General features: G+C 40.4%; 2 protein-coding genes across 2 annotated transcripts; both read right to left on the reverse strand.

The window, feature by feature from the left end:
- Nucleotides 1-140: 140 nt before the first annotated feature.
- LOC133727452 (serine carboxypeptidase-like 1) lies at nt 141-3,470 on the reverse strand. Its single transcript, XM_062155032.1, has 14 exons — nt 3,296-3,470; nt 3,010-3,155; nt 2,610-2,686; nt 2,390-2,506; nt 2,127-2,229; nt 1,989-2,026; nt 1,791-1,892; nt 1,584-1,670; nt 1,303-1,491; nt 1,146-1,217; nt 876-988; nt 661-774; nt 541-586; nt 141-455 (listed from the first exon to the last, which is right to left on the reverse strand). The coding sequence occupies exons 1-14, from the start codon at nt 3,463-3,465 to the stop codon at nt 345-347; spliced, it is 1,485 nt and encodes a 494-aa protein (XP_062011016.1). The 5' UTR covers nt 3,466-3,470; the 3' UTR covers nt 141-344.
- A 9,415-nt stretch (nt 3,471-12,885) lies between these two features.
- On the reverse strand, nt 12,886-13,960 carry LOC133727453 (uncharacterized). Its single transcript, XM_062155033.1, has one exon. The coding sequence runs from the start codon at nt 13,608-13,610 to the stop codon at nt 13,098-13,100; it is 513 nt and encodes a 170-aa protein (XP_062011017.1). The 5' UTR covers nt 13,611-13,960; the 3' UTR covers nt 12,886-13,097.
- Nucleotides 13,961-24,759: the final 10,799 nt, after the last annotated feature.

Consider the following 24,759-nt stretch of genomic DNA (forward strand, 5'->3'; position numbering starts at 1 on the left):
AGAGAAAGAAAAACATTAATATAACATTTAAAATAAAATAAAAAATAGAGACACCAAAGTCAAAAGCGTGACTTTTGGTTATTGGAGCCTGCAAAGTTTCAATCCGCACCGTACCTAATAACTTTTTGATACGGTTATCCATATTCTCTAGAGCAAAAGATACAGAAAAATTAAAGTGTTCTATAAGGCATATGCTAGTAGTGGCAGTTATTGGCTTAGTATAGAAGTTCAATTCTAAAATCTTAAATTTCAATATCAAACAGGATGCAACATGGTGGCATGGTCTCTTTGACAAACGAAAGGTGCGAGCATTGTAAATACATTTTAGCACAACTATATATAGTCTAGAGATAGCGCTCTGAAGTGGGAGTTAAGAGTGGCTCTTCAGAGATCCACCTTTTAAACATGGCAAAGCATTCCTTTGGCTGATACTCTGGAGCTGTGTGACCTCCTCCCTGCACCACAACAACTAATGCAAGCTCATATTAGGCGATCATTTTCAATGTTATACTGTTGTACAAAGCACTTTCGCATTCTTGCCTTAACAGTTGCAAATGTAAAGTTGTTTGAGTATTCGATGGAGTATCTGCACACAGCAAACAACAACAGTAAGTGAATAAGCTACATTGTAAAAGCATACTTGGTGTAGACAAAGCCTACCCAGCAACTTGACCATCAACCAGCCACGGTCTCCAGCGATCAACAATAGTAAAGTTGAGGGACTTAATCCATGCTAGGGTTCCCAAGTACGGTATCACCATGTCATGATCCCCACTGCATGAAACCAGACACTTCTCAAAGATAAAAAAAAGTTCACCGTCACAACTGTAGGGTTTTGAGCACCAATTGGGAAACTGGGCATACTGCAACTCAACCTGTATACAAGGGCTCGATAACCTCTGGTATTGAGATATCGATGATAGCTAAGCACACTGCGGAAATATCTTTCATAAGGCAAGCTGCTGTTGCACCTGATCCAGAACATCCTCTGCACACATAAGGGGATAGAGGAATTTTCACTGGCAGAACGCTCATGATGTTGCAAAGCATCAACAATGTCTTAAACATTTGTGTTCGTGATCTGTGTGTTAGTGTAGCTAACAATTCCATGCTTTGAATCTTACAGTTGGTTAACACTGTCTTACTTTTTGAACCCCAAGTGCTTTCTGGACATTAGCATCATTTGCCCAAACATGCATCAGAAAATTTTGGTAATTCTGCAAGTGTAACGAGGGTCATTGTTTTCCCTTAAGACATTGTCCACTGGAACATTGATTGGTTCAAGAGAAGTGAAGAACATACCCTGCAACCAAATATAGGAAAGCCGATATGTTTGGGATTGAGGTCGAGGTGAATTGGGTTGACAGCCAATGATGGCTCTTCCGACCTTTCAATGCAATTTTTCTGGTGATCATTCATCATACTAATTATAGGAAAGCTCGGAAGACACCGAGGCTCTAAGATATGTGCGTGGTTCACTTTTTCGGTGCACTACAATGGCAAGTAGTATTTAATAAACAGAGTAAAGAAATGTAGGAATGATTTATAAATCTAGTTTGAATAAGGGAAAAAAATCTTCTTACTGCTGAGATTGCCTGGAGATACTTTGCACATTGTTTATTGCTTTGAACAATTCCTGTATATTGTCCTCTGCAATTCTTCTTTGCTGACTGACAAACATGTGCAGCCACCACTTAACATTCAGAAACTAAAACAACTTCACTCTAGGACTGAAGGAGGCACCTAGACAACAATACATGTTAAAAAAAAATGTGCATAAAACTAACTACCTTGTAGAGTTCATCAGGTATAAGTGCCATGCGATGGGCGTATGAGACCTTTGAATTCTCATCAAAATTTAAATCTGTACATGGGTTCCCAAGCAGATAACCCTGAAAAGCATCTTAAATCATTAGAGGCCTTATAGAAATATGAAAATCCAAAATCCTGGTGAAGTGATAACAATTTGGTCCTATCTGAACACATACTTTAAGATTAATTGCTGGTATATCCCCAACTTCGATACCTGCAACATCGTAGCAAGCCAGGTAATATACCCCTCTGTAGTTGATTACATGAGCCATATATGTTATTGCAGTTGAATAAGTTTTGGCTGTCACCACTACCTTTTACTATTTCTTGAGCTACAACTGGGACTATCATGCCGGAGTACGAGTCACCAGCAATATAGATTGGATTTGAAATGAACTTAGGATGATAGAGTAGCCACTGCATTTCAAGAAAAAAAGGCATATAGATCAAGTTTATGAACACGAAACAAAAATGCCTCGAACAGGAAACAAACAATAAGAAACACAGATCTTATTGTGCATATTGTTGGGTGCTTGTGTTTGTGTTTCATTTGAATGCAATCGTTGTGCTAATTTACCTTCATGAGGAAACTATAAATATGATTTACAAATAATGTATCACTGGACCACTGCAAGCTCCTTGGATATGAAAACCCGGTGCCAACAGGTGAATCTACAAATATTATGCTGGAAACCTAATACATTAGGCAATCCGATCATTCAGAAAAGAACATCAGGAAATAGTACCAGTAGCAGTTGAATAACAAGATAAGTCAGGATGCATATCTTATTGGTTACCTTTGTCCATGAGTAGGGATTAAGAACAAAGGTCGGCAAGCTACCATTATACTCAACCATGTTGAACTTTATGGGGCCTAAACAAAACCATCAATTTGTCAAAAGCTTCTTGAAAATTGAGAAGGAAGGTCATTTAACAGGGAAACTTGAAAAAAATATCAGTGGGTTGAAATTTTAACAAGAAATTTTAGGTGTGTTTTGTTGGGGCCAAGTTTGAAAAAAAAAAAATTGTTGATGATCAAGAAAGCTTGAAAATTTTTTTTTTATTCAGCAACAGGAAGTTATGTTAACAAGAAATTTTAGGTGTGTTTTGTTGGGGCCAAGTTTTCTATGTTTACATTGATCAAATGACGGTTCCCAAGATAATCAATTTGTAGTTACAGTTGGTAACGTAATCTACCTATCTCAAAAGCAAGTCCACTTAGAGCAGAGCAAGAAGGACCACCAGTGAGCCAGAGCAAAAGAGGATCATCCCTGGGATTTCTTTCAGATTCAACAAAGTAATAGAAGAACTGCACATCATCTTTCTCATCAACCCCAATGTACCTAATAAAAGTATAAAACCCAAACAACTTAGTGCAATGACATGAATGCATCATTTGATATATAAATCTACTAATTGAAGTAGTATCAATTGATGATCTTAGAAGTTCATGGCTTATTCCAAATTCTTACAAATCACTCACCCAGTTTCAAGTTGGAAAGGAAGAGAACCAGGAAATCCAGGAATAGACCTGACAATTGAGCAAGTAACCAGCTTTGGCTTTGATAAAAGCAGCAGAAATATCACAAGGAAGAAATTTTTGGCACCAAACTGTCCTAACAGTATTGTCCTCTCAAAGTTTGTTGCTTCCATTTTTCTTATTTTTCATGGTGTCAACGGGTGAGAGAATTTGGGTGTGTTGGACTAATTGCATGGTGGACTGATGACATGTGTCCATTCTTTGTGTCAGTTCTTTGTTTATGTGTCGGCTTAAAGTTCATATGGATGCTGTAGGTGTCAAAATAGAAAGAGTTCAGTCAGTTTTATAGAATTAAGGGAAAACATCCATGCACCAATTATTTGCATTTCTACACTTTCGTATACCAACTTTCATATATATCATAATGGTATACCAAGTTTGCTCAAATCTTCCACTTTAGTATACACCGTTAACTTTTCCGTTAAATATCCCCTAGAATAGTTAATTTTTTTTTAAAAAAACTTTTCCGTTAACTTTTGCATGATATCTTTTATTTTATTGTCCGACTTACCAGCAAAAACTTAACGGTGTTAACCTGATATACCAAAATGATGTTGAAATGCAAAGTTCATACACCAATCTGATAGTTTTCAAAGTTCATACACCAAAGTGTAGAATCATCTATACTTCATACACTGTTTGTGAAAATATCCCTAGAATTAAAGAGTAAGTTTTTTGTCACAATATATAATTCAAAATTCTCAGAATATTGATGTTTTTTTTTTTTTGGCAACATCAGAATATTGATGTTGCATTAACCATCTCACAATACATTTGGGTAATAAACTAGTCTCACGGTAAATATAAGAAAGATGCACCACTTCTTTTCTTCAAAACACTAGGCCAGTGGCGGACGCTGCCAAGGCCCAGCAGCTGCACCCACTCATTTTCTTGGTTTTGTTTGATTTGCTTTATAGTATCTACCATAATGAAATCGTTTCAGCAATATTGCCCCTGTTGAAGAGCAATAAAAGTCCCTACTCTAGAGTCTAGAATAATACAAAACTTTTACATGTAGTATTAGCAAAAAACTATGTTTGTTGGCCCACAAATATAAAAGAAATGACTAAAAAACTCTACTTCTTGTGTCTTTTACATGTATTGTTAATTACATGCATGTGCTTTGCAGATTGTTGATTGCCGATTCTCTTCTTCTTCTTCTTTTTTTGAAAATTCATTTTCTTTTTTTTTCCTTCTATATAATTAGAGTTATATTGATTGATAGTTGTTATGTTTTTACTGTGAAGTTGTGAAACTATTAAAAGCAAATATTAACCCAACTCTTTTGTCAAGGTTCATTCTATTTCTTTCAAAAAAAAATTTGCCCCCACATAAAAATAATCATGCTTCCATCACTGACACTAGCAATATCCATAAACATCTATACGGCGCTTCCTGGAACATTAGCAATATCTAGGAGCATCTAAACGGTGCTTCCGACTAGGAAAACTAAAATTTGGAGCTAGGACTTCAGTCCACTTAAAACAACAGCAATCATTATCGGAAGTGGGAGGGGTATTACCATCACCATCAAGTAATTTACAAACCCAAGCAAAACCAGATGAGTCCTCAATGGCACCATTGGACTTCTCATTGAGATCAAGACGATCTAAAGAAGGCACAGCAACCTCATGGGGAGAAGTGGCATTATTTGGTTCTACCGCCTTGGTGCCAAGAGGTGCACGGGCTTCATAGGGTGTGTAGATATACCAATTTCCGTAAACCTTGTAGGAAGATGGTTCCTCTACCTTGGTGCTATTTGGTCCTTTCTTGAAGGAAGATGGTTCCTCCGACTTGGTGCTATTTGGTGCTTCCTCGTGGGGAAGGGAAGTAGCAATCCTTTGTTCTTCCGACTTGGTGCCTGTTTTGCGTGACTTATCTTGTAAAGGTAAATTCTTTGCTCTCCATACCTTGCTACCTTGAAGCTTAATTATCTTTTCTATGGATGAATTGAGGCCCATTGGCCTTGAGCAATTTGATTTCATGATTCCTTAGACCCCTGGTTGTGGAACTCATGCCTGCTAAATTGCAGATTTAGGGTTTTCTTTTTCTTATGTGAAATTGGGGATTTAGGGTTTGGGGACGAGTTAGGCTTGATATCTAATCACAGAGTAGAGAGATTCTTACATAGGGAAGACGTACCACGTGTCTGGTAGGACTGACCAATCAGTGTACATGCATGAGATGTTTTGGGTCTTCACTTTAATAAAGTAAAGATAGTTTTAGAACACACCTTAAAGTTTCTGGGTTTTTATTGTGCAGCCACACAGCCATGTGATGCGTTTGCCCTATGTAAGAATTTCTCTATAGAGTAAGTTGAAAACTAATTTTTTGGAAAAGGAGTTGGAAACCAATTTACTAGGAAAAATCATACAAACAGTACCTGAACTTTTCCCGATTATTAATTTTCATACCTCAATTTTGGAAAATATCAAAATGGCACTGAGAATTTAAGCCCGACCCACCATTCATACATGAAAACAGTAAAAACGTTAAAGTCGTTATCTTTTGAAGGGTAAATTAAGTTGTTCTTTCCCTAGCTGTCTTCAACCCTATCTATTTTCACCCCAATTTGGGTCAATCTCTCTTACAATTTTCAGAAGAAGAAAAAAAAAATCTCTCTGCTTCACTTAACCTTATCTTCACTCAGAGAGATTCGATTATTTCACTGAAAGAATAGAAGAAATCAGAGCCATCCAAAAGATTCGATATTGTAATCAAATTCATGGAAGCCAATTTTTGGAGAATCGAATTTCTCTGGATGGGAAGCAACAACAATTGCTTCAATTCAAATTTGATTTGTTCCTCTTGTTCTTCTTCCTTTAATAGGTTTTCTAAAAAATTGTCTGCCAGAACAGTGTAATCATACAACAAGGTCTATAATTACTAATACAAGCAAACAATTACAACAATAGCAACAACGAAACCAGAGATACAACCAAAATGAAGGACGAAACCGGTTCCCCTCTCTCCCCCAGCCCCCATTTCTCTCACCATTTCTGTCTCCCTCTCCACTGGTCCGGCCTTGGAAACCAAACCATGTCGAAACCAAACTCTAAATCCCCTTACAATTCTAGCATAACTCAGAACCAACTTATCGACTCCCTCCAGTGGCGAACACAACTATTTATGTAGGTGGGAGTGAAAAGAAAAAAGTTGACGGCTTTTTGTCCATTATCTCTCCCTCTCTCTTGATTTGCATCTCATCAGCTAGCTCCATTAATCTATATACAATTCTGATATATTTACCCCAATTGATTCTGAAATGTGTTGAAGTCTTTCCCACCAAGTCAAATTCAACCAGACTTCCCCTGGATCAATGCAACAAAGATGTTAGATCCGAAGAGAACTCGAATCAATATTATTCACCAAATTTGCAACGGGAGAGGATCCTCTCCTGAGCTATATTTTTGCCTGAGCTTCCTGAGCTTTGCAGCAGATGAAGACACGTGGCTCATATTACATCCAACGGCTTAATATCACTTTTGAGTTACGGATTTGCAATAATACCCATTCAAATTTTTGTCCCTACTCTCTCTTCCCTTCTCTTTCTTATCGTTTTCTTCCCTGTTGTTGTCAGCTGCAAGTTGATAATTCAACCCCATTCTCCTCATCACAAAAACTACAGATCATGCCAAGCTCGTCATCTCCATCACAATTGACAATCCCAAATCCAGTTATCCTAGAAGGAACCAAATCACCTCTGATCTGATGAAATTAATCCATGCCGACCTCTCTAGTCATCCTAGACGAAACCAAATCACCTCCGATCTGATGAAATCCAAGCCAACCTCGCCAGCCAGAGATCCCCGCCAAACCTCACTACGTCACCTTCATCGTCAAATTCTCCGCCATCATCTGTGGTTGCATCAACTAAATCAAGTGGGAAATTTGATATGGGTTATTTTGATTTTCTTAAATTTTGATGGATGGTGCCAGGTTTAGTAGGTTGACTGGGTTTAGAAGGATTGTAGAAATGGAATTGATTCATCGGAACAAGGAGTTGGAAGTGTTAGTTAAAGACTTGAGAATTGTAATGAAATTAGTCAACATGATTCTTGACAATTTAATTAAGTGCAGAAGAGATTGATAATGAGAGAGAGAAAATTCCATCTGATAGTGAAGGAAGAACAAAAGGAAAAAGAAGAGAGAGAAAGAGAAGGTAAAGAAGAACATCGAAGTAAAAGAGAGAGAGGAAAGAAACAAAGTAGTTGGGAAGGTAAGGAGAAATGATAGACTATTGGATCTGATATGAGTCATGTGTCTCCATCTGCTGCAAAGCTCAGGAAGCTCAGGCAAAAACATAGCTCAGGAGAGGATCCTCTCTCATTTGCAACAGACCCATTATGTTCTTTTATAGAACATAGTAGGATTCCAAATTCACCATTCATTAATCCCTTATTGAAATCCAGCAGCAAAGAAAATCTAGATAAGAAAAAATCAGCAAAACCGATCAAGGATCACCCAAAGATAGAAAATCCAGAATGTGGTTGAGCATCCACAAGTTCTTAAATCATTCAAGTACAGATTACATGAATGAATATGTTGGGAAATAATATGCCGCAGAAAATAAGAAGAAGACACACAAATCTGCACTTAACCTCTTATTTATGGGAACCTTCAACCTCTTCCTTTGTTTAATTGTTGGAGGGGGAGGGGGGGTAGATTCTTTTTCTTGGTTAAGATTACACAACCGAAGTTGTATAGTTATGGACTCATGGATTTCTGGAGGCAAAAATGAAGCTGCTTAGCAAAAAAAAAAAATCATTGGGGGCCACTGCCCCACTTGTCCTCACCTACGTCCGCCATTGACTCCCTCACCTCCCACATCTCCCTTTACAATTCCCACTCTCATTTCTCAGACCCCAAGCCCAACCTTAACCCCAGGTCCTCCATCCTCAAATGATTCTCCTCTCTCACCCTCCACCATCGCCAAGCTCACCTCACCGCCTCAATCCCAAATTCATATGCGTCCTCCTCCAAATGCTCCGCAAGCTTCGTACACAAGGCCACGGCTCCTTCATCATCCTCCCTGACCTACCCTCCGACGGGCTTCCGACACTTTGCTTCAAAAGGTTGAGTGAGCTGTTGTCTAGGCCTTTGGAACCAAACCCAGAAGAAAGAATAAAGCGTGAAGTTGTAGAGAGATAGGAGAGAAGTCAGTGAACTTTGGAGAAGATGAATACTGAAAGGACGAAAATACTCTTAAAAAGATAACAGACTTAACGTCGTTAGCGATTCCAAGTATGAATATTGGGTCGGGCTTAAATCCTCATATACCATTTTGATATTTCCTAAAACTGAGGTATGAAAATTAGTAGTCAGAAAAATTTCAAGTACTGGTTGTACGATTTTCCCAGACAGGAATAGTTAAAGCAGGACAAGAGTAGTGATAGTGGGCCACACTGATAGGAACAAAATAATAAACAAATTGTATAGACGCGATTATAATTGGAAAAGTGGGACTTTTGCACCATCCGAGCAAATTGAGCCAACATCTCCACAATTAACTTATTCGTGGCTAAGAGAGTGTGGCCTTTGCCCAAATTTGTAGTAGTGCCTTAACCATGAATGAACTAGGTTTAGAACAGTTTTCAAGATTATATATTGGCCTAGCTAATAGTGAATTTGGTGAGTTACTCACTTTCACCAGTGAAGAATGGAATTTGGTGAGTTACTAGGTCTCACCATTACTGTAGATTGTAATAATGTATTATTATATTTGATAATATAATTCTTAGTTGGAAATATGCTTTTTTTATAATGTTTTTTACCTTCATGTCCTAGTGGGAAGGAGGGGGGTGGTGGGCTGTGGGCCTTGTCGGGTTGGGCTGCTGCCTAGCTGGGCTCACCCTTTCTCTTTCCCTTCTCTTTTGGGCCTGATTTGGTTTGGGCTGATGGTGTGGCAGGTTCTGTTGGTTTGCATTTGGTTACCAGACCAACCGTTTCGGATCAAGACTGCTACGGGAGTTGGTAATTGTCTGGAATAAGATTGGTGTTCATTTTCAAGCGGCTTATGGATAAGGAATTGCTCCTATTTGTTTGCTAGGAAGTGGCTTCTCTATTGGTACCGCAATTGCGCGCCTGGCTAATGGGGATGCTAGTCAATGATTTTGCCCTAGAAGACACTGGGTTGTTCTTTGTCTATGAGTTCGCTTACAAAGCGGGCTCAAAATTGACTTGTAATGAGTTTACATTGCTTAGATAGGAGCGTGAATGTTATCCCGCCATTTTTCTGTCTTTAAGTGTACGTTAGACTCTGGCTTGTTGACTGGTCATCTAATGATATCGACCCTTTATTTCAAAAAAAAAAAAAAAAACAATTGGTTTTTTTTTTCTACAAGTGCGTATAGGTTTCGTATGTTGATTTAGTATATTAATTTTTTTTTTACTGCAGTACGTACAATAGAGTACACTGGCGGTTGAAGATTCACTAGTACAGAGACATACAATTGTTATAGTATATCCTGAGTGACATTTGTTCGTAGTTTGCTTAACATTTGTATAATTATGGACTTAGTGGTGGATCCATAAATTTTTCTCAAGTAAGGCAAGATTATTAATAGACTTCTTTTTAATTTGTTTTCAAAGAAAATTTTCTTATATTTTAATTGGAGTTATAAACTCTTAAATATGTAGCAATTACATACATGAAAATTGAAGCACAAATAGATATCACTTACTAAAGCAAAATTATGAAAAAAAAAAAATTATCAAGGGGCGAAGAGAGAAGTATAGTTTGTAGTTTATAAAAGTAGAAATATTTTTTTTTTTTGAAAGGAAGACGACAAACTATATTAAGTGAAAACTGAGGAGTACATGGAGCGATGCACAAAACATCGAAAGAACGCAATAAACATAACGAGATGCACAAACGCATCTGTAATGAAGAAAAAACAATAAAACATAATTAGATGCACAATCGCATCAAGAATAAAAGGTAACCAGGTAACCATGTGACTTAACGCCGTAAGGCATTGATGCACTGCATATGTCACTGAAGCAGTGTAATTAGGAGAGTAACCGTAACTGTAACGGATGATAGGACCACCTAGGAGAGGCGATTCGCTCATCAAGCGATCGAAAGCGACCAAGGGTACCAATACCAGAACCTTGGATTTAGGCAGACGAACTCTTAAGAACCAGAACCAATACCAGAACAATATGAGCAGCTGTTTCGGATCCAAAATCCGAATTAGGGAAACACCCGGGTCCCAAATGCGGATCCAAATCCGACCTGAATCCAAAATCAAGTCTGCCAAAGCAAACATGACCAACATCCAGGCCCAATTGAAACAGCCACAAAACCAAGCCCATACGAAAACACTCTAGGCACCCGAGCGGCTGGGCACCCTTCCTGAGCCACTCCTCCACGCCGCCGAGCCGCACAGCCGGGCCGCCGAGACAGACCGCCGCGCCTTCAGGGTAGCATGGCAGCGACTAACCCGAGAACACTGCAACCAGATGGCCTGATCGAGATGCCTCTCGTCGAACGAACCTGCCTTTATCCACCAGAGGTCAAATCGCCGCCGCCGGAGATGGTCTGATTGCCGTGACTCCAACCAACGTCGAAACCACACGGCATCAACCCTACTAGCCAGAGAGCATACCGGAAAAAGAGAGCCTGGATCCCAAATGCGATTTGGATCCACAGATCAGCAAAGGATTCTCCTTCTCGAACCTGCCGGAGGACGAGCAATATCACGCCAACCAGAAGGCGACCACAAAGCCCAGATCGAATCAATCTAAGGAGGAGTGAACGACCTCGCTTCAACACGGGTCGAGGACCTCGACTTCTGGAGAAGAGCAGAGAAAAAGGGGGAGACGGCCTGGACCGTGCTCGATAGCTGCGACACCAGGGGAAGTGCCGGAATTTTGCTCCATCGGAGATGGAGGAAGTTGCAGAGACGCATACCCATGGCGGCCCGGTTTATAAAAGTAGAAATATTATGTTATCTTAAAATGAAAAAATGTTTAAACAAAATTTTTTAAAGAAATACACAATTCTCTAAACCTAGTGTAGAATAGTGATGCTAATGTCACATGTGCTTTGTTATATCTTTGACAAGTATTATTTATACTATATTTAAGAAAAGAGTGCTTACTCACCATAACTGATTTTTTTAACTTTTATACCCCTAAAATATTAAATAGCTTTATATATCTTTCTAATTGTCAGAGGTAAAAAAGTCAAAACTTAAATAAATAATTAATAAGAAAATTTATTATTTTTAGAAACTAACTACTTATTTCTAGACGGGTGACCATCCACTTTTCCACACTCCATAGGGTGTGAACAGTTCCTAGTGTTATTTATATTTAATTGTATTTAAATCTATTCTAAAAAAAATGTATTTAAATCTAATTATGACTTTTATCCCTAATTAAAGATTTCAAACTACCAGGCGGCGTCTTTATTGAAGAGAAGAAACAGAAAGGATGTGCAGGGTATCGTCCCCAACCCTCTTGCCCTCCTTCATAAAAGAATTCTGCAGAACCCTAAGACCAAAGAGACTTCCATAACTTATCTTAAGTTTCAAGGTTAGGCAGATGCCTAGGCTCGACTCCCCTTAAATTCGCCTCTGGACTAGACTAATATACGATCAATAAATTGTCTTTTTTCTCTAAGGAAAAGAGAAAAAATGGTAACTAGTCTGATTGGTGGAGGAGAAGTATTTTGAACTTCATAAATATGGTGATTTGTTGAAGAATATTAAACTCTATGAATTGAAACTCAATTTGAATCTCAAGTCTACTAATGTATATATGAAATCATGAACACACACTCATGATCCACAAAGGAGTATTTGACTTGAATGGCACTAAAGTCCCTCATTTGGTAGATTAATTGAGACGGATACAGATACCAGATCCCTGTATATCTTCTTATTCTTATGAATTGCTTGTTTTGTACGGCATCGATTTGTCATCATCCAAACTTTGCTAGCTCCACCTGTCCACCATGCAAAATATTGTCGTAGTGCGACGCGTGATTGAAAAGATATATCCAATTTCACATTGATAGGGACAATATATAGTGCCGACCATCTATCTATATATGTTTTAGTGGCTCCTCCATTACTATATCAACTTGGTTATAATTAGCATATCATTATATAGTGACGACTTTAGTGAGATCACCCCACCAATCCAATCTAACATACTTTTGTGAAGAATTAATTGGAATAAAGATGTTGCACCAACCACATGCATTTGGTTTTTGCTTTCCTATTTTCATGGTTCCAAAAGAATGAAGGCTTTGGCTAATTCAACTGATGAGTTGGTAAACAATAGCTATGGAGTATATAGGGGGTAATCAAGACATGATCTGACCTGCATTTTGAACATATAGTGGATAATTTTTTAAATGAATAGTTGATTTTAGAGAAATCACATTTCTAACTACAAAATGGGTCAGCACGAAAGAACTTAAGTAAATATTGGAATTCTATATAGGTATATATCACAATGTCAGGTACCATAAATCAAAACTCCAATTTTAACAAATAAAAATTATGAGACAATAGTTACGGTACACCTAAAGCTTTTAAATCTTCATTCCCTTTCGACCGAACATTTCCATTCATACAACTTCACGTAGCATATATTGAATTTACTTCAAAATCTTTTGAACTAAATAACTGACCAACTTCCATTCAATCGACCTAAAAATGACTTGAAAAAAGAAAAGGATAAATTAAACAAAGAGACAATTGACTTCTAGATATATAATAATACCATATGATTAGAACGTTGTTCTCCTAGCAACAGCAGAGCTTCTGCTTCTTGGATACATATTCTTGTTGACATCTTCTTCACCAAATTCGCAAGCCTTGTCTTCATCAATCCTTCCAATTCCAACGCTGCGACTACGATTCATCATCGCACTATTGGCTCCGGTACTATTGATCTGCTGCTTTCTCCCAAGATCCTCCATATTTTTGTTATAGGCGAAAGTGCTTCTAGCAGAAGCAGCCCTCATGAGCTCTCTGTAATCATCATTGTTGCTGCTGCTTGACGACTTGACGGAGCTGGTGCTGAAGCTTCTTGGCAAAGCACTTGGGACTTGGGCAGTAGGGCAGCCCATGGCCATGCCACCATAGTCGAATCGAGTGGAGCACTCGGTCATGCTCTTGATGTAGAAATCCCTCGCCTTAATCAAAACTCTTATAGGCGCCTTCATGAACCTGCTGAATCTGCTTCCTTTGCTACTCTTGATCGCGTTGCTCATCGTGTAATTGTAACAACAAAACCTCATAAATTTTCGGTTCCGTCCACCAGGATCATCCAATTTGCCGGGAAATAGTTCAAACGTATATCAAGCTTCCATAAAACAGAAAAATTAATGATTGGAACCCTTAATAAGGGGATATAGTATATGATTGTGGAGGAGATTTGTAGATGGCATGGGTTTACACAACGAGCATATAAGGGAATCTCTAATGGTATTGGGTATTATGTGGTTAGGGGTTCATATATATAAAGGCTAATAGCTAGATTGGTAAGTATTGAAAGTGTTGGCTGAGGAAGAGTGACTCGGTCTGGTTATTTTAAATTATTTATTTATTTAGTTGCTGGTATATATAATAAGGGACAGGAGGTAGCTTCTGTAAGGTGATTAATTAGGAGGGACTGAAAAAAATTTGAGGGCAGAGACCTTTTCAAAGATTCAGTTTAAGTCAGGCCGGGTCAGAATTAATTTACAAAGAGTAAAGCAAGTGTGATAAGAACAAGACTGCAAGAAATACTGGAATTACTGGATGGCTGAGGTTTCGATGCTTTAATTTCACAATAAGAAAAAGCCAACACGCAAACTATATATATCCAATTAATTTAGGGCAATGATATAAGGCCTCAATGAGGCCTAAGATTTGTGGCCTCAAATCATATGTGTCATGCCATGTAAGTAAATACAAATTTTATTTTCAATTCCACATAATATATCTTGCAATATCATACTATTGCAACACCAACTCTACACTTTTATACTTCCTTTTAGATGTTAGGGGGTGAATTAATTACAATAATGAATTTAATTAGAAGACGAAAAAAAAAGATATATTAATTATGTATTAATTTAAGAGATATGTCTACAAATTCTTTGACCATTATTTTTCTTAATTTAATTAAATTCTTTCCTATAATTTTTCTTTCCAAATAGTATTAATATATTGAATTAGGTGTCAAGAAATAGGCATTAACTTTTATTTCCAAACATTGATTAATTTCATCCAAAAAACCAGCATTAATAAATTGATTTTGGAAAATACGTATGTCTAAATTAAGAGGTAAGAAAAAATTTCATGTTAGTAGCAGCTATTAATTATCATCTACAATATAAATATATGGGGGAAAAAATAAAAAAATAAATAAATAAATAAAAAAATAAATAAAAAAAAAATAAAAAAATAAAAAAATAATAAACTCAAATATAACGTTTAAACCCTAGTGAAAAAAAAACATACAGAAAAACTCTCTGACCTAGCGCTCTGCTAGGGTTTACTTTCTAGGGTTCTAGAAAGCAAGTTTCCGGTCTATCTTCGACATGGATATACTTAGTTGGAATTGCAGAGGAATCTGTAATGACACAACAAGGAGGGCGTTGAAGGATTTAATCGTTCAGAATCGTCCTCAGATCGTCTTTCTCTGTGAGACAAAAATCAGTAGCGTTTCTGGCTTCCGTGATCTGCATCATGCGCTAGGATTTCCACACTCAAATGAGGTGTTGAGTGTTGGGCAATCAGGAGGGTTAGGGATGTTCTGGAATGATGAAGTTAATGTGCAGGTTCGTACTTTTTCTGCCCACCATATTGATCTGGAGATTGGTGGTGGTCCGGGAGATCCGAGGTGGAGGCTAACTGGGTTTTATGGGTATCCTACAACGGCGGAGCGAGATAAGTCTTGGCAATTGCTCAGAGACCTCCGTGATCTGGATTCCTTGCCTTGGGTTGTTATTGGGGATTTCAATGAAATTCTTAATAATAGCGAGAAGTTGGATGGACCTCCAAGAGCAGAGCGACAAATGCGTGGGTTTCGTGAAGCTCTAGGATATGGGGACCTTCTTGATCTAGGGTTTCAAGGAGTGATGTCTACGTGGTGGAATTCTGAGACAAGACTCAGACTGGATCGTGCGGTCTGCACCCCTTGTTGGTACGATATCTTTGGTTGTGCTCGAGTCCGCCATTTACCGCCGAGTGATTCAGATCACGTCCCAATATTGCTGCAGGCTAGTGCAGTTCAGTTGCCCCAGCAGTCACGTCGGCATCGCTTCAAATTCGAAGCGTTTTGGCTTCAGCATGGTGAGTGTGATGGGGTAGTGAAGAGTGCATGGGCTACTGACGTTGTTGGTAGCCCTATGTATTCTGTTGTTAAGAAAATTGAGCACACCCGCCTGCGACTCAATGTCTGGCAGAGGCAAACTTTTAAGGCTCGTCAGCAGGAGATGCTAGGCATAAGGGAACGTCTAGAGGAGTTGTTAGGGGTACCGTTTACGATGGGTGCTCAAAATGAGAAGAAAGATTTGATGGGTCGTCTACAGTCACTTCTGTCACAGGAAGAGTTGTTTTGGCGACAAAGATCGAAGGTTTCTTGGTTAAAGGAGGGGGATAGGAATACTAGCTATTTCCACCGAAAAGCTGCAAATCGAAGGAGGAAGAATTCGATTCCGGGTTTGTATGATGAACAAGGTCAATGGTGTGATGACGATGATGGAATGGAAAAGGTTGTCACTGACTACTTCACAAAAATGTTTACTGCATCAAACATTGATCTGGACGCTGTAGCGACTACTCTTGCAGCTATACAGCCTTGTGTCACGCATGGTATGAATGAGAAGCTTTGTGCGTCGTATTCTCAAGAGGAAGTGAAGGATGCATTATTCCAGATGTATCCTACTAAATCTCCGGGACCAGATGGCATGCCTCCCATTTTTTTCCAACACTATTGGGAAACTATTGGAGCAGATGTTACAGAGGCAGTTCAGGATTTTCTGCATTCAGGTCAACTACTTCCTCAAATCAATTTTACTCATATTTGCTTGATTCCCAAAGTAAATAATCCGGAACACATGTCGGATTTGAGGCCAATTGCTCTCTGTAATGTGATTTACAAAATTTGTTCAAAGGTAATTGCTAACAGGTTGAAGCAGGTTCTACCATCTCTGATTTCCCCTTATCAGAGTGCTTTTGTTCCTGGGAGGTTGATCACTGATAACATTCTGGTAGCTAATGAGATTGCCCACTTTGTTCATAATAAGAGAGAGGGAGGGGAAGGTTTTATGGCATTGAAGCTCGATCTCAGTAAAGCATATGATCGAATCGAATGGACTTTTCTAAGAAAGGTTCTGGACCGGTTTGGTTTTAATCATGGTTGGATTGAGATGGTGATGCAGTGCATTAGTTCAGTGAGATACTCTTTTTTGGTGCGTGGAAAACCCCGAGGTTTAGTTATTCCAAGTAGAGGATTGAGACAAGGGGATCCACTATCCCCTTATCTATTTCTGCTTGGCGTTGAAGGTTTTTCTGCTTTGCTAAGACAGAAACAGGAGATGGGTTTTCTTCCAGGTATTGAGGTATGTCATGATGCTCCAGCCGTAAATCATCTTTTATTTGCGGATGATAGTATGTTATATGCTCATGCTTCATTGGAGGACTGTTACCAGATTCAGGATGTTATTGAAACTTATGGGAGAGCTTCTGGACAACTTGTTAATTTCGATAAGAGTTCAGTGGTTTTCAGTAAGAATGTGTCAGACTTTATGCAAGATGAAGTGTCGAGTCTATTAGGTGTTGAGGTGGTTGAATCTCATGAACGATATCTAGGGCTACCTACTTATGTGGGGAGGAAGAAAACAGCTACCTTTCAGTTTATTAAGGACAATCTAGCTAAGAAGCTTTCTTGTTGGCAAGGGAAGATAAGCGGAGCAGGAAAAGATATATTGATCAGAGTAGTGGCGCAAGCTTTACCTACCTATGCAATGAGTGTGTTTCAGTTAACAAAGAACTTTTGTCTGGATCTTGAGCAGATGTGTGCCCGATTTTGGTGGGGAAGCACTAATGACAAGAGGAAAATACATTGGAAAACATGGAATGCCTTGTGTAATCCGAAGGAAGAGGGGGGTCTTGGCTTTCGTAGCCTTTCAAACTTCAATTCAGCAATGCTTGCTAAGCAGGCGTGGAGGGTGATTTCTAACCCCAACTCTCTTATTGCTCGTCTGTATAAAGCAAAGTACTACCCTACAGAGTCCTTTTGGACAGCAGAATTACATACCTCTCCTTCTTATTCATGGAGAAGTATTTTCTCTACCAGGGAACTTTTACAAGAAAGTGTTTATTGGCAGATTGGTAATGGGACGCAGGTAAACATTTGGTCGGACTCGTGGGTGCCTAGCTTACCAAGTGGGAAACCCAATGTGAATGCAACGGCCTTGGAGGAGGTGGCCGGGGTACAGGATCTGATCTCCAATACTGGAAGTTGGAATGTTGAGCTAATTAATAGGCTTTTTTCTGTGGAGGAAGCAGAAGCGATATTGAGCATACCACTAAGCTCAAGGACTGTAGAAGATAGATTGGTATGGAAGTTGGAGAGGGACGGTAAGTATTCGGTAAAAACTGCTTATCGATTCTCTTTTTCTCATTCTAATTCTAGAAGTCCATTTGAACTCTTTGTTGGTGTCGATTTTTGGAAGAAATTATGGAAGGTTGTGATGCCTAGTTCAGCGAAGATTCATATTTGGAGGGTTTGTCATAACATTCTCCCTTCAAAGGACAGGTTACTGTCTAGAAGAGTGCCTTTGGAAACACAGGTTTGTGTTCTTTGTGAAAGTGCAACTGAGACATCTTTGCACATTTGTCGTGATTGTCCTTTTACAAAACAGGTTTTACAGGGTAATGGTGTGTTGGTTCACACTTGTTTCAGTCCACAAGCTTTGAATTGTGACTTGCTAGGGTGGTTGAGCATCTGTGTTCAGGCTTTATCGTTAAAGGATTTGGGGGATCTTCTGTTTCTTTTGTGGAGTGTGTGGAAGGAAAGAAATAGTAGAGTATGGGATGATAAGAAAGGTCAACCTTGGGATGTTCTGCTTAAGGCTACTACAAGATTACAAGATTTTCGTTTTCATAATACTAGGCAGACATTGAGGGAGACTAGCAGCTCAAGATTGGCTCGGTGGCGGGCTCCATCAGTGGGGATCTATAAAATTAATGTGGATGGCAGTTTTGATCATGTTTCAAGAAAAGGTAGCGCTGGTTTTGTGGTGCGTGATTGCAATGGCACCATGATAGCAGGTGGAGGGAAACCGCTGTGTGGTTTGCTTTCAGCTGAACATGCCGAAGCATTGGCATGTAAACTAGCTTTTGATTTTGTCTTGGATCAGGTTTTGGTACCGGCCATAGTGGAGACTGACTCTCAGCTTGTGCAGCAGCAATTGTGCAGGTCTGAGGGGAGTAATTTCTCACAGCTTGGGCGGGTTTATGATGATTTGGGCTCCACCTTGAGAGCTCACTCTAATTTGAAGGTAGTTTATACCAGAAGAGGTGCTAATAAAGCAGCGCATCTGATGGCTGCATCTGCTAGTTCGTTATCTCGAGAATGTTTTTATTTTTCTCCTCCTCCCTTTCTGCTTGCTGTTATTGCAGCTGAGCAAGACCATATGTAATTCTTCTTATTCTTAATAAAAGTTGACCTCTTCTTTTCAAAAAAAACGTTTAAACCCTAGCTAATAAAGAGAAAAAAATGAACAAAAGAATATATATATATATATATATAATCGTATGAATATGTATTTTTCACACTATATTTTCAAAATTTACAAGAACCCAACAAATGTTGAATTCATATACATGTGTTAAGCAAATCTATTGTGATCGAATGTATGTGCAAATCCATTGACTGATTTACATGAAAATTTTCTATTCTTGATTGGAGAAAAAAATTGTTATTTAAATCTAAGCATGAGTGTAATGAAAAGAAAAAATGAAAAAAAAAAACTAAAATAATTTTTTTTAGAAAACCAAAATAACATAGTCATTAGATTTTGGAAAGATAAAATGATATTTTTCTCAAGAGTTACATAGCATGATTTGACAAATAGTTGATGTGTGTAGGTGACATGACATGACACCTAAGATTGAGGCCGCAAATCTTAGGCCTCATTGAGGCCACAAATCATTTTCCATTAATTTACGTTATAGTTTTTACATTCAGCACTTGCTGCTGAAATTATATTATCTTGTTAATCTGCTTGTAGGTTTTTTTTTTTTTTTTTTGTCATAATGAGATTTCATTAAACACTCAAAAGGGCAAGAAATACAAGAGAACTAGCCCAAAAAAAACTAATCTGCTTGATGAAGTTTTAAGAGCTACTGCATAAGCATATAGGTAACATGGTAACTTCATTCATTCAAATGACTATAACGTACGTCTCTTCTCTCTCTCGTCTCTCTGTGGCGACGGAAGGGAGTTAGGGTTCCTTTTGCTTCGTTGACTTACGGGCAAAGGTTACAGTTGATCCTTGTCTTGCGTTGGGTCTCAACGCATGCCAGATCTGGTGTCTTCGGTGTGGAAAGGGTTGGTATCGGTGGGGTCGGGGATCTGCAGGATGGAGGACGAGTTGGGGGGTCTGATTAAGCGGTTAGTCTTAACGGAGGAGGAGGCGAAGGAAATTATTCTTCCTGAGGGCCCGGAGAAATGGAGATCTAGGAAGTTTTTGCTGGTTGGACGTTTGTTGACAAATAAGAAGTATAGCATGGAGGCATTGATTGGGACGATGAAGGCGCTTTGGACGCCAAAGAAACATCTAGGGGAACAAAGTAGGGTTACGGCGGTGGCTCTTGAGGGGAGTGACAGGGTGGTGTTTTCGTTCTCCCATGAATATGACCGGAACCGGGTGTTATGGGGTTGTCCTTGGCATTTCAACAAGTCTCTTTTTGCGATTGCGGCTAGCGATGGGTTGGATGATCTGCGGCAGATTTCATTAAAGTGGCAGTTCTTCTGGATTCGGGCTTGGGGTATCCCACCTCTTTACATGGAGAAGGAGACAGGGGTCAGGATTGGCAATGAGGTGGGGCGTTTTGTGCGGATGGAGGAATCTGAACATGGGGTGTACCTGGGTACGAGTCTGAAGGTTCGGGTTCTCATTGATACGGACCTACCTTTGAGGAGGGTGGCGCATGTTAGACTCCCGGGGCAGAAGAAGGGTTCCTGTTTCGAGCTTGACTATTTGAAGCTTCCTATGTTTTGTTATTACTGTGGTGTGCTCCACCATGACTCGAACAGTTGTGAGCTTCATAAAAGTGGTGTGATTCGCGAGAAACAATTTGATTTCCTGCTTTGTGCGGAGAAGAAGGATCGGTGGTTGGCGGAGAAGGAAGCTCGGGAGCGAGAGGCTGCGCTCGAAAATTTGGTTCGGAATGGACGTCGTTTTGGTATCCTGGAAAAAGGTAAGGGCGGATGGTCGATGCAGGTGCCAGAGTTCCCGCTTTCTGGGATGGTTCGGAATAGGGAGGAATGGGAGGAGATGGTTGGCGGGACAGCCTCTGAAAACGGGATGGACCTCGATAAGGATTCGCCGGAGGAGGACGGCGGTCGACAGATCAAACGACGGCGTCAAAGGACGGATTTGGTGGCTGAGTCATCTTCGGGGTTGTTTCCTTCCCGGGCTCGTAGAATTAATGGTGATAGGGATTCTACGGAGACATTTAATGGCGTTGGTGGTAATAAGGAATTGTTTTTGGGTAATAAGGCGGTGATGGAGGATCTCCAGCTGGGGTCCGTGATTTTGGGTAATATGGAGGTGAGGGAGGATAACCCGCTGGGGTCCAAGATTTTTGGTAGAGAGATCATTATCCCACCTTCTTCGGGATTAGTTGAGCGGGTTCCGGTGGATTCGGGGGAGTCTAGGGAGACTGGGCCATCTGGGTTTGACTTAAATTGGCCCAATGAGGTTAGGGAACAGGTGGACCCCGTGCATGTTGAGGAGATTAATGGGTTGGGGGCTTTGGGGCAGCAACAAAGTCACGCTCCTTCTGATGGAGTGGAAAGTGGGCAAGGGGGGTTTGCTGGGGCTGGGCTGACCTCCAAGTCTACGAAGCCAGGAATAAGGAAGAAGGGTGTGAAGAGAGGTTTTGTAGTGGGGGGTCGTAGAGGGAAAGGTATGGCAAGGGCTGGGGACGTGCTGAAGTCTACTTTATGGAGCTGTGAACGTGCTTCCGAACGTTCGTCCGTGATGGGTCCGGTTTCGACCCATCACGAGCCATGAATGTTTTGTGTTGGAACTGCCAAGGGATTGGGAACCCTTGGACAGTTACAGGGCTTAAAGGGATAATTTCTCTCAACATTCCCAAGTTAATTTTCCTTAGCGAAACTCGGTGTACAGAGGATGACATCTCGGGGCTTCGGAAACGGATCGGTTGGAAGAATGCTTTGGTGGTTAGTTGCAGGTTTGTTCAGAAAAGGAAAGGAAAAGGAGTTAGCCGAGCGGGGGGTCTGTGTCTTTTGTGGAATGAGGATATCAAGGTGTCGCTACAGTCCTTTTCAGAGAATCATATTGATGTGGTTATAGGTGAGGCCGGGGATCCAAAACGGTGGAGGTTTACTGGGGTTTATGGTCACCCTAAGGTGGAGGACCGGATTAGGACGTGGAATCTTTTGAGGCATTTGAGTCTTCAAGGAAATCTTCCATGGGTGGTGGGTGGTGACTATAATGAAATCTGCTCTCGAACGGATAAATTAGGTGGTGCTTTGAGGAATTTCAGACAAATGAATGACATGCAGGAAGCTTTGAATTTTTGTGAGTTGGGGGACATTAACTTTGTGGGTCCTCAGTTCACGTGGAGTGGGATTCGTGGTGGTCAATTGGTGAAAGTTAGACTAGATCGTTTTACGTGTTCGTCTGCATGGAGGGAGTGCTTTCCAGCGTCTAGGGTCCGCCACCTGGACCCAAATTCTTCTGATCATCTCCCCATTCTTCTTGAGGTCAGAGAACAAAAGAAAAAGAGGAAAAAGAGGAAAAAGAGGTTTCGGTTCGAGGAAGCTTGGTTGGTGGAGGACAAGTGTAAGGAGGTGGTGGAGAGATGTTGGGTAAGTACTACTGGAGTGGGTCCCTTTCAAAAGTTATGGAATAGATTAGACAAAACAAGGGAGACGTTGGAGTCTTGGAGTGTAGAAAGCTTTGGGAATATTAAAAAGGACATTGATAGGGTGAAAAGTCAATTAGCTTCCTTTTATGATGGGTCCTTGTCGATGGCTTTTGACTGCAATAAAGCAGCCCTTCAGTCTAAGTTGAATGACTTATTGCACAAGGAGCATGTCTTCTGGCGTCAGAGGGCGAAGATTTTCTGGTTAAAGGATGGGGACTTAAATACACGGTTTTTTCATCAGCGCGCAAAGAACAGGAAAAAGAAGAATGCTATTACAGGGCTCTTCAATAATGATGGGGTTTGGTGCTCAAGGGACGACGAACTGGAAGCTATCGTCCTGGATTATTTTCGGGATATTTTTTCGTCGACTCAGCCTGGAGAGTTCTGGAATATTCTAGAAGCAGTAACGGAGGGGGTGATGGAGGACGCTAATTTGGCCCTTACGAAACCATTTGAAAAGGAGGAGGTGTGGTCAGCACTTAAATGCATGCATCCCTCGAAGGCTCCGGGGCCAGATGGTTTTGCTCCGTGTTTCTATCAGTCGTTTTGGGGGTTGATTGGGGATGACGTGGTTGAGGCGGTCAGGGAGTTCTTTGTCTCGGATCGGTGCATGAGGTTGGTGAACAGGACTTATGTGGCTTTAATCCCGAAAGTAGACGTTCCTCAGTTTATGTCACAGCTTCGGCCCATTAGCCTGTGTAACGTGGTGTATAAGATCGGCTCAAAAGTCCTCGCTAACAGATTGAAACCGTTTCTGGATGCATTGATCTCACCGTATCAGAGTGCTTTCGTGCCTGGTCGGCTAATTTCTGATAATTCATTAATGGCGTTTGAAATTTCACATTGTTTGAAGAGGAGGAGGTGTGGTAAGGTCGGGCTTTGTGCTTTGAAGCTTGACATGAGTAAGGCTTATGATCGAGTAGAGTGGACGTTTTTGGAGGCAGTGATGGTGAGGATGGGTTTCGGGCCAGTTTGGGTGAAATGGATCATGAGTTGTGTTTCCACGGTTTCGTATTCTTTTATCATCAATGGGGATCCTAGAGGCTTGGTCTTACCGTCGAGGGGATTGCGGCAAGGTGATTCATTATCCCCATATCTTTTCTTACTGTGTGCAGAGGTCCTCTCTCGTTGTATTTTGCATGCAGAAAGAAGGCAGGTTCTGCAGGGGGTCAAAATCTGTAAGGAGGCTCCTAGCATAAGCCATTTATTTTTTGCGGATGATTCTTTCATTTTTTTCAAGGCTGGGAGAGAGCAATGTGAGGCTCTGAAGGGTATCCTGGTAGACTATGAGAGGGCTTCTGGTCAACAGGTAAATTACTTGAAGAGTTGTATCTCTTTTAGCAAGAATGTACACATGCTTATGCAGGAGGGAATTGCGGCGATTTTAGGAGTGAACAGAGTGGAGAAACATGATAAGTATTTGGGGTTGCCTACTGAGCTGAGTTATTCTAAGGAGGAGGCTTTTGGTTTTTTAAATGAAAAAATTAGAAACCGCACTCAAGGTTGGAGAGAGAAGACACTAAGCACAGCGGGTAAAGAAATCTTGATTAAAGCAGTTGCTCAGGCAATTCCATCTTACGTGATGAGCTGTTTCGAGCTCCCTAAACATCTTTGTTCGGAAATGCATAGATTAATGGCTCAGTTCTGGTGGGGGGATGAGGGTGATACTAGAAAGATTCATTGGATGGCTTGGGAGAAGATGTGTTGTTCGAAGAAGGACGGCGGCTTGGGATTTCGAAACATGGTGAATTTTAATCTGGCACTTTTGGCAAAGCAGGGTTGGCGCCTTATCCAGAATCCCGATTCAATTGTTACTAAGTTACTAAAGGCTAAGTATTTTCCTCACTGTTCCTTCATGCATGCTGAGCTTAAAGGGGGGGAGTCTTATACGTGGAGGAGTATTCTTAAAGGGAGAGCAGTTTTAAAATTGGGGTTGCGGTATCAGGTGGGCAATGGCCAGGATATCTCGGTGTGGGATGACCCGTGGGTTCCACAGCCTTGTCAATTTAGGCCATATTCGCCTAAGTTGGAGGGTACTGAGGAGCTAAGGGTGATGGATTTGATTGATGCTGATACAAATGAATGGGATGTAGAGTTTATGAGGGAGCTTTTCACGGAGGGGGAGGTGGAGAAAATTGCATGCATCCCTCTAAGCTTGCGTGGGAGGGTTGATCGTCTTATATGGCATTATGATAGGAAAGGCCTTTATAGTGTGCGTAGTGGGTACCATGTGCTTAACAATTTCATGTGCAGCAAGGACAAGGCCTCCAC

Source organism: Rosa rugosa, chromosome 1 (assembly GCF_958449725.1).
Source record: "Rosa rugosa chromosome 1, drRosRugo1.1, whole genome shotgun sequence".
NCBI lineage: Eukaryota > Viridiplantae > Streptophyta > Magnoliopsida > Rosales > Rosaceae > Rosa > Rosa rugosa.

Excerpts from the sequence above, each read along its gene's own strand:
- LOC133727452 (XM_062155032.1), bottom strand. The coding sequence starts at position 3,465 with ATGGAAGCAACAAACTTTGAGAGGACAATACTGTTAGGACAGTTTGGT. Across the intron at positions 1,218-1,302 it reads TTCCTATATTTGGTTGCAGG|AATTACCAAAATTTTCTGAT; the intron begins GTATGTTCTTCA and ends TTACACTTGCAG. Across the intron at positions 456-540 it reads TTACATTTGCAACTGTTAAG|GGAGGAGGTCACACAGCTCC; the intron begins GCAAGAATGCGA and ends GTTGTGGTGCAG.
- LOC133727453 (XM_062155033.1), bottom strand. The coding sequence starts at position 13,610 with ATGAGGTTTTGTTGTTACAATTACACGATGAGCAACGCGATCAAGAGT.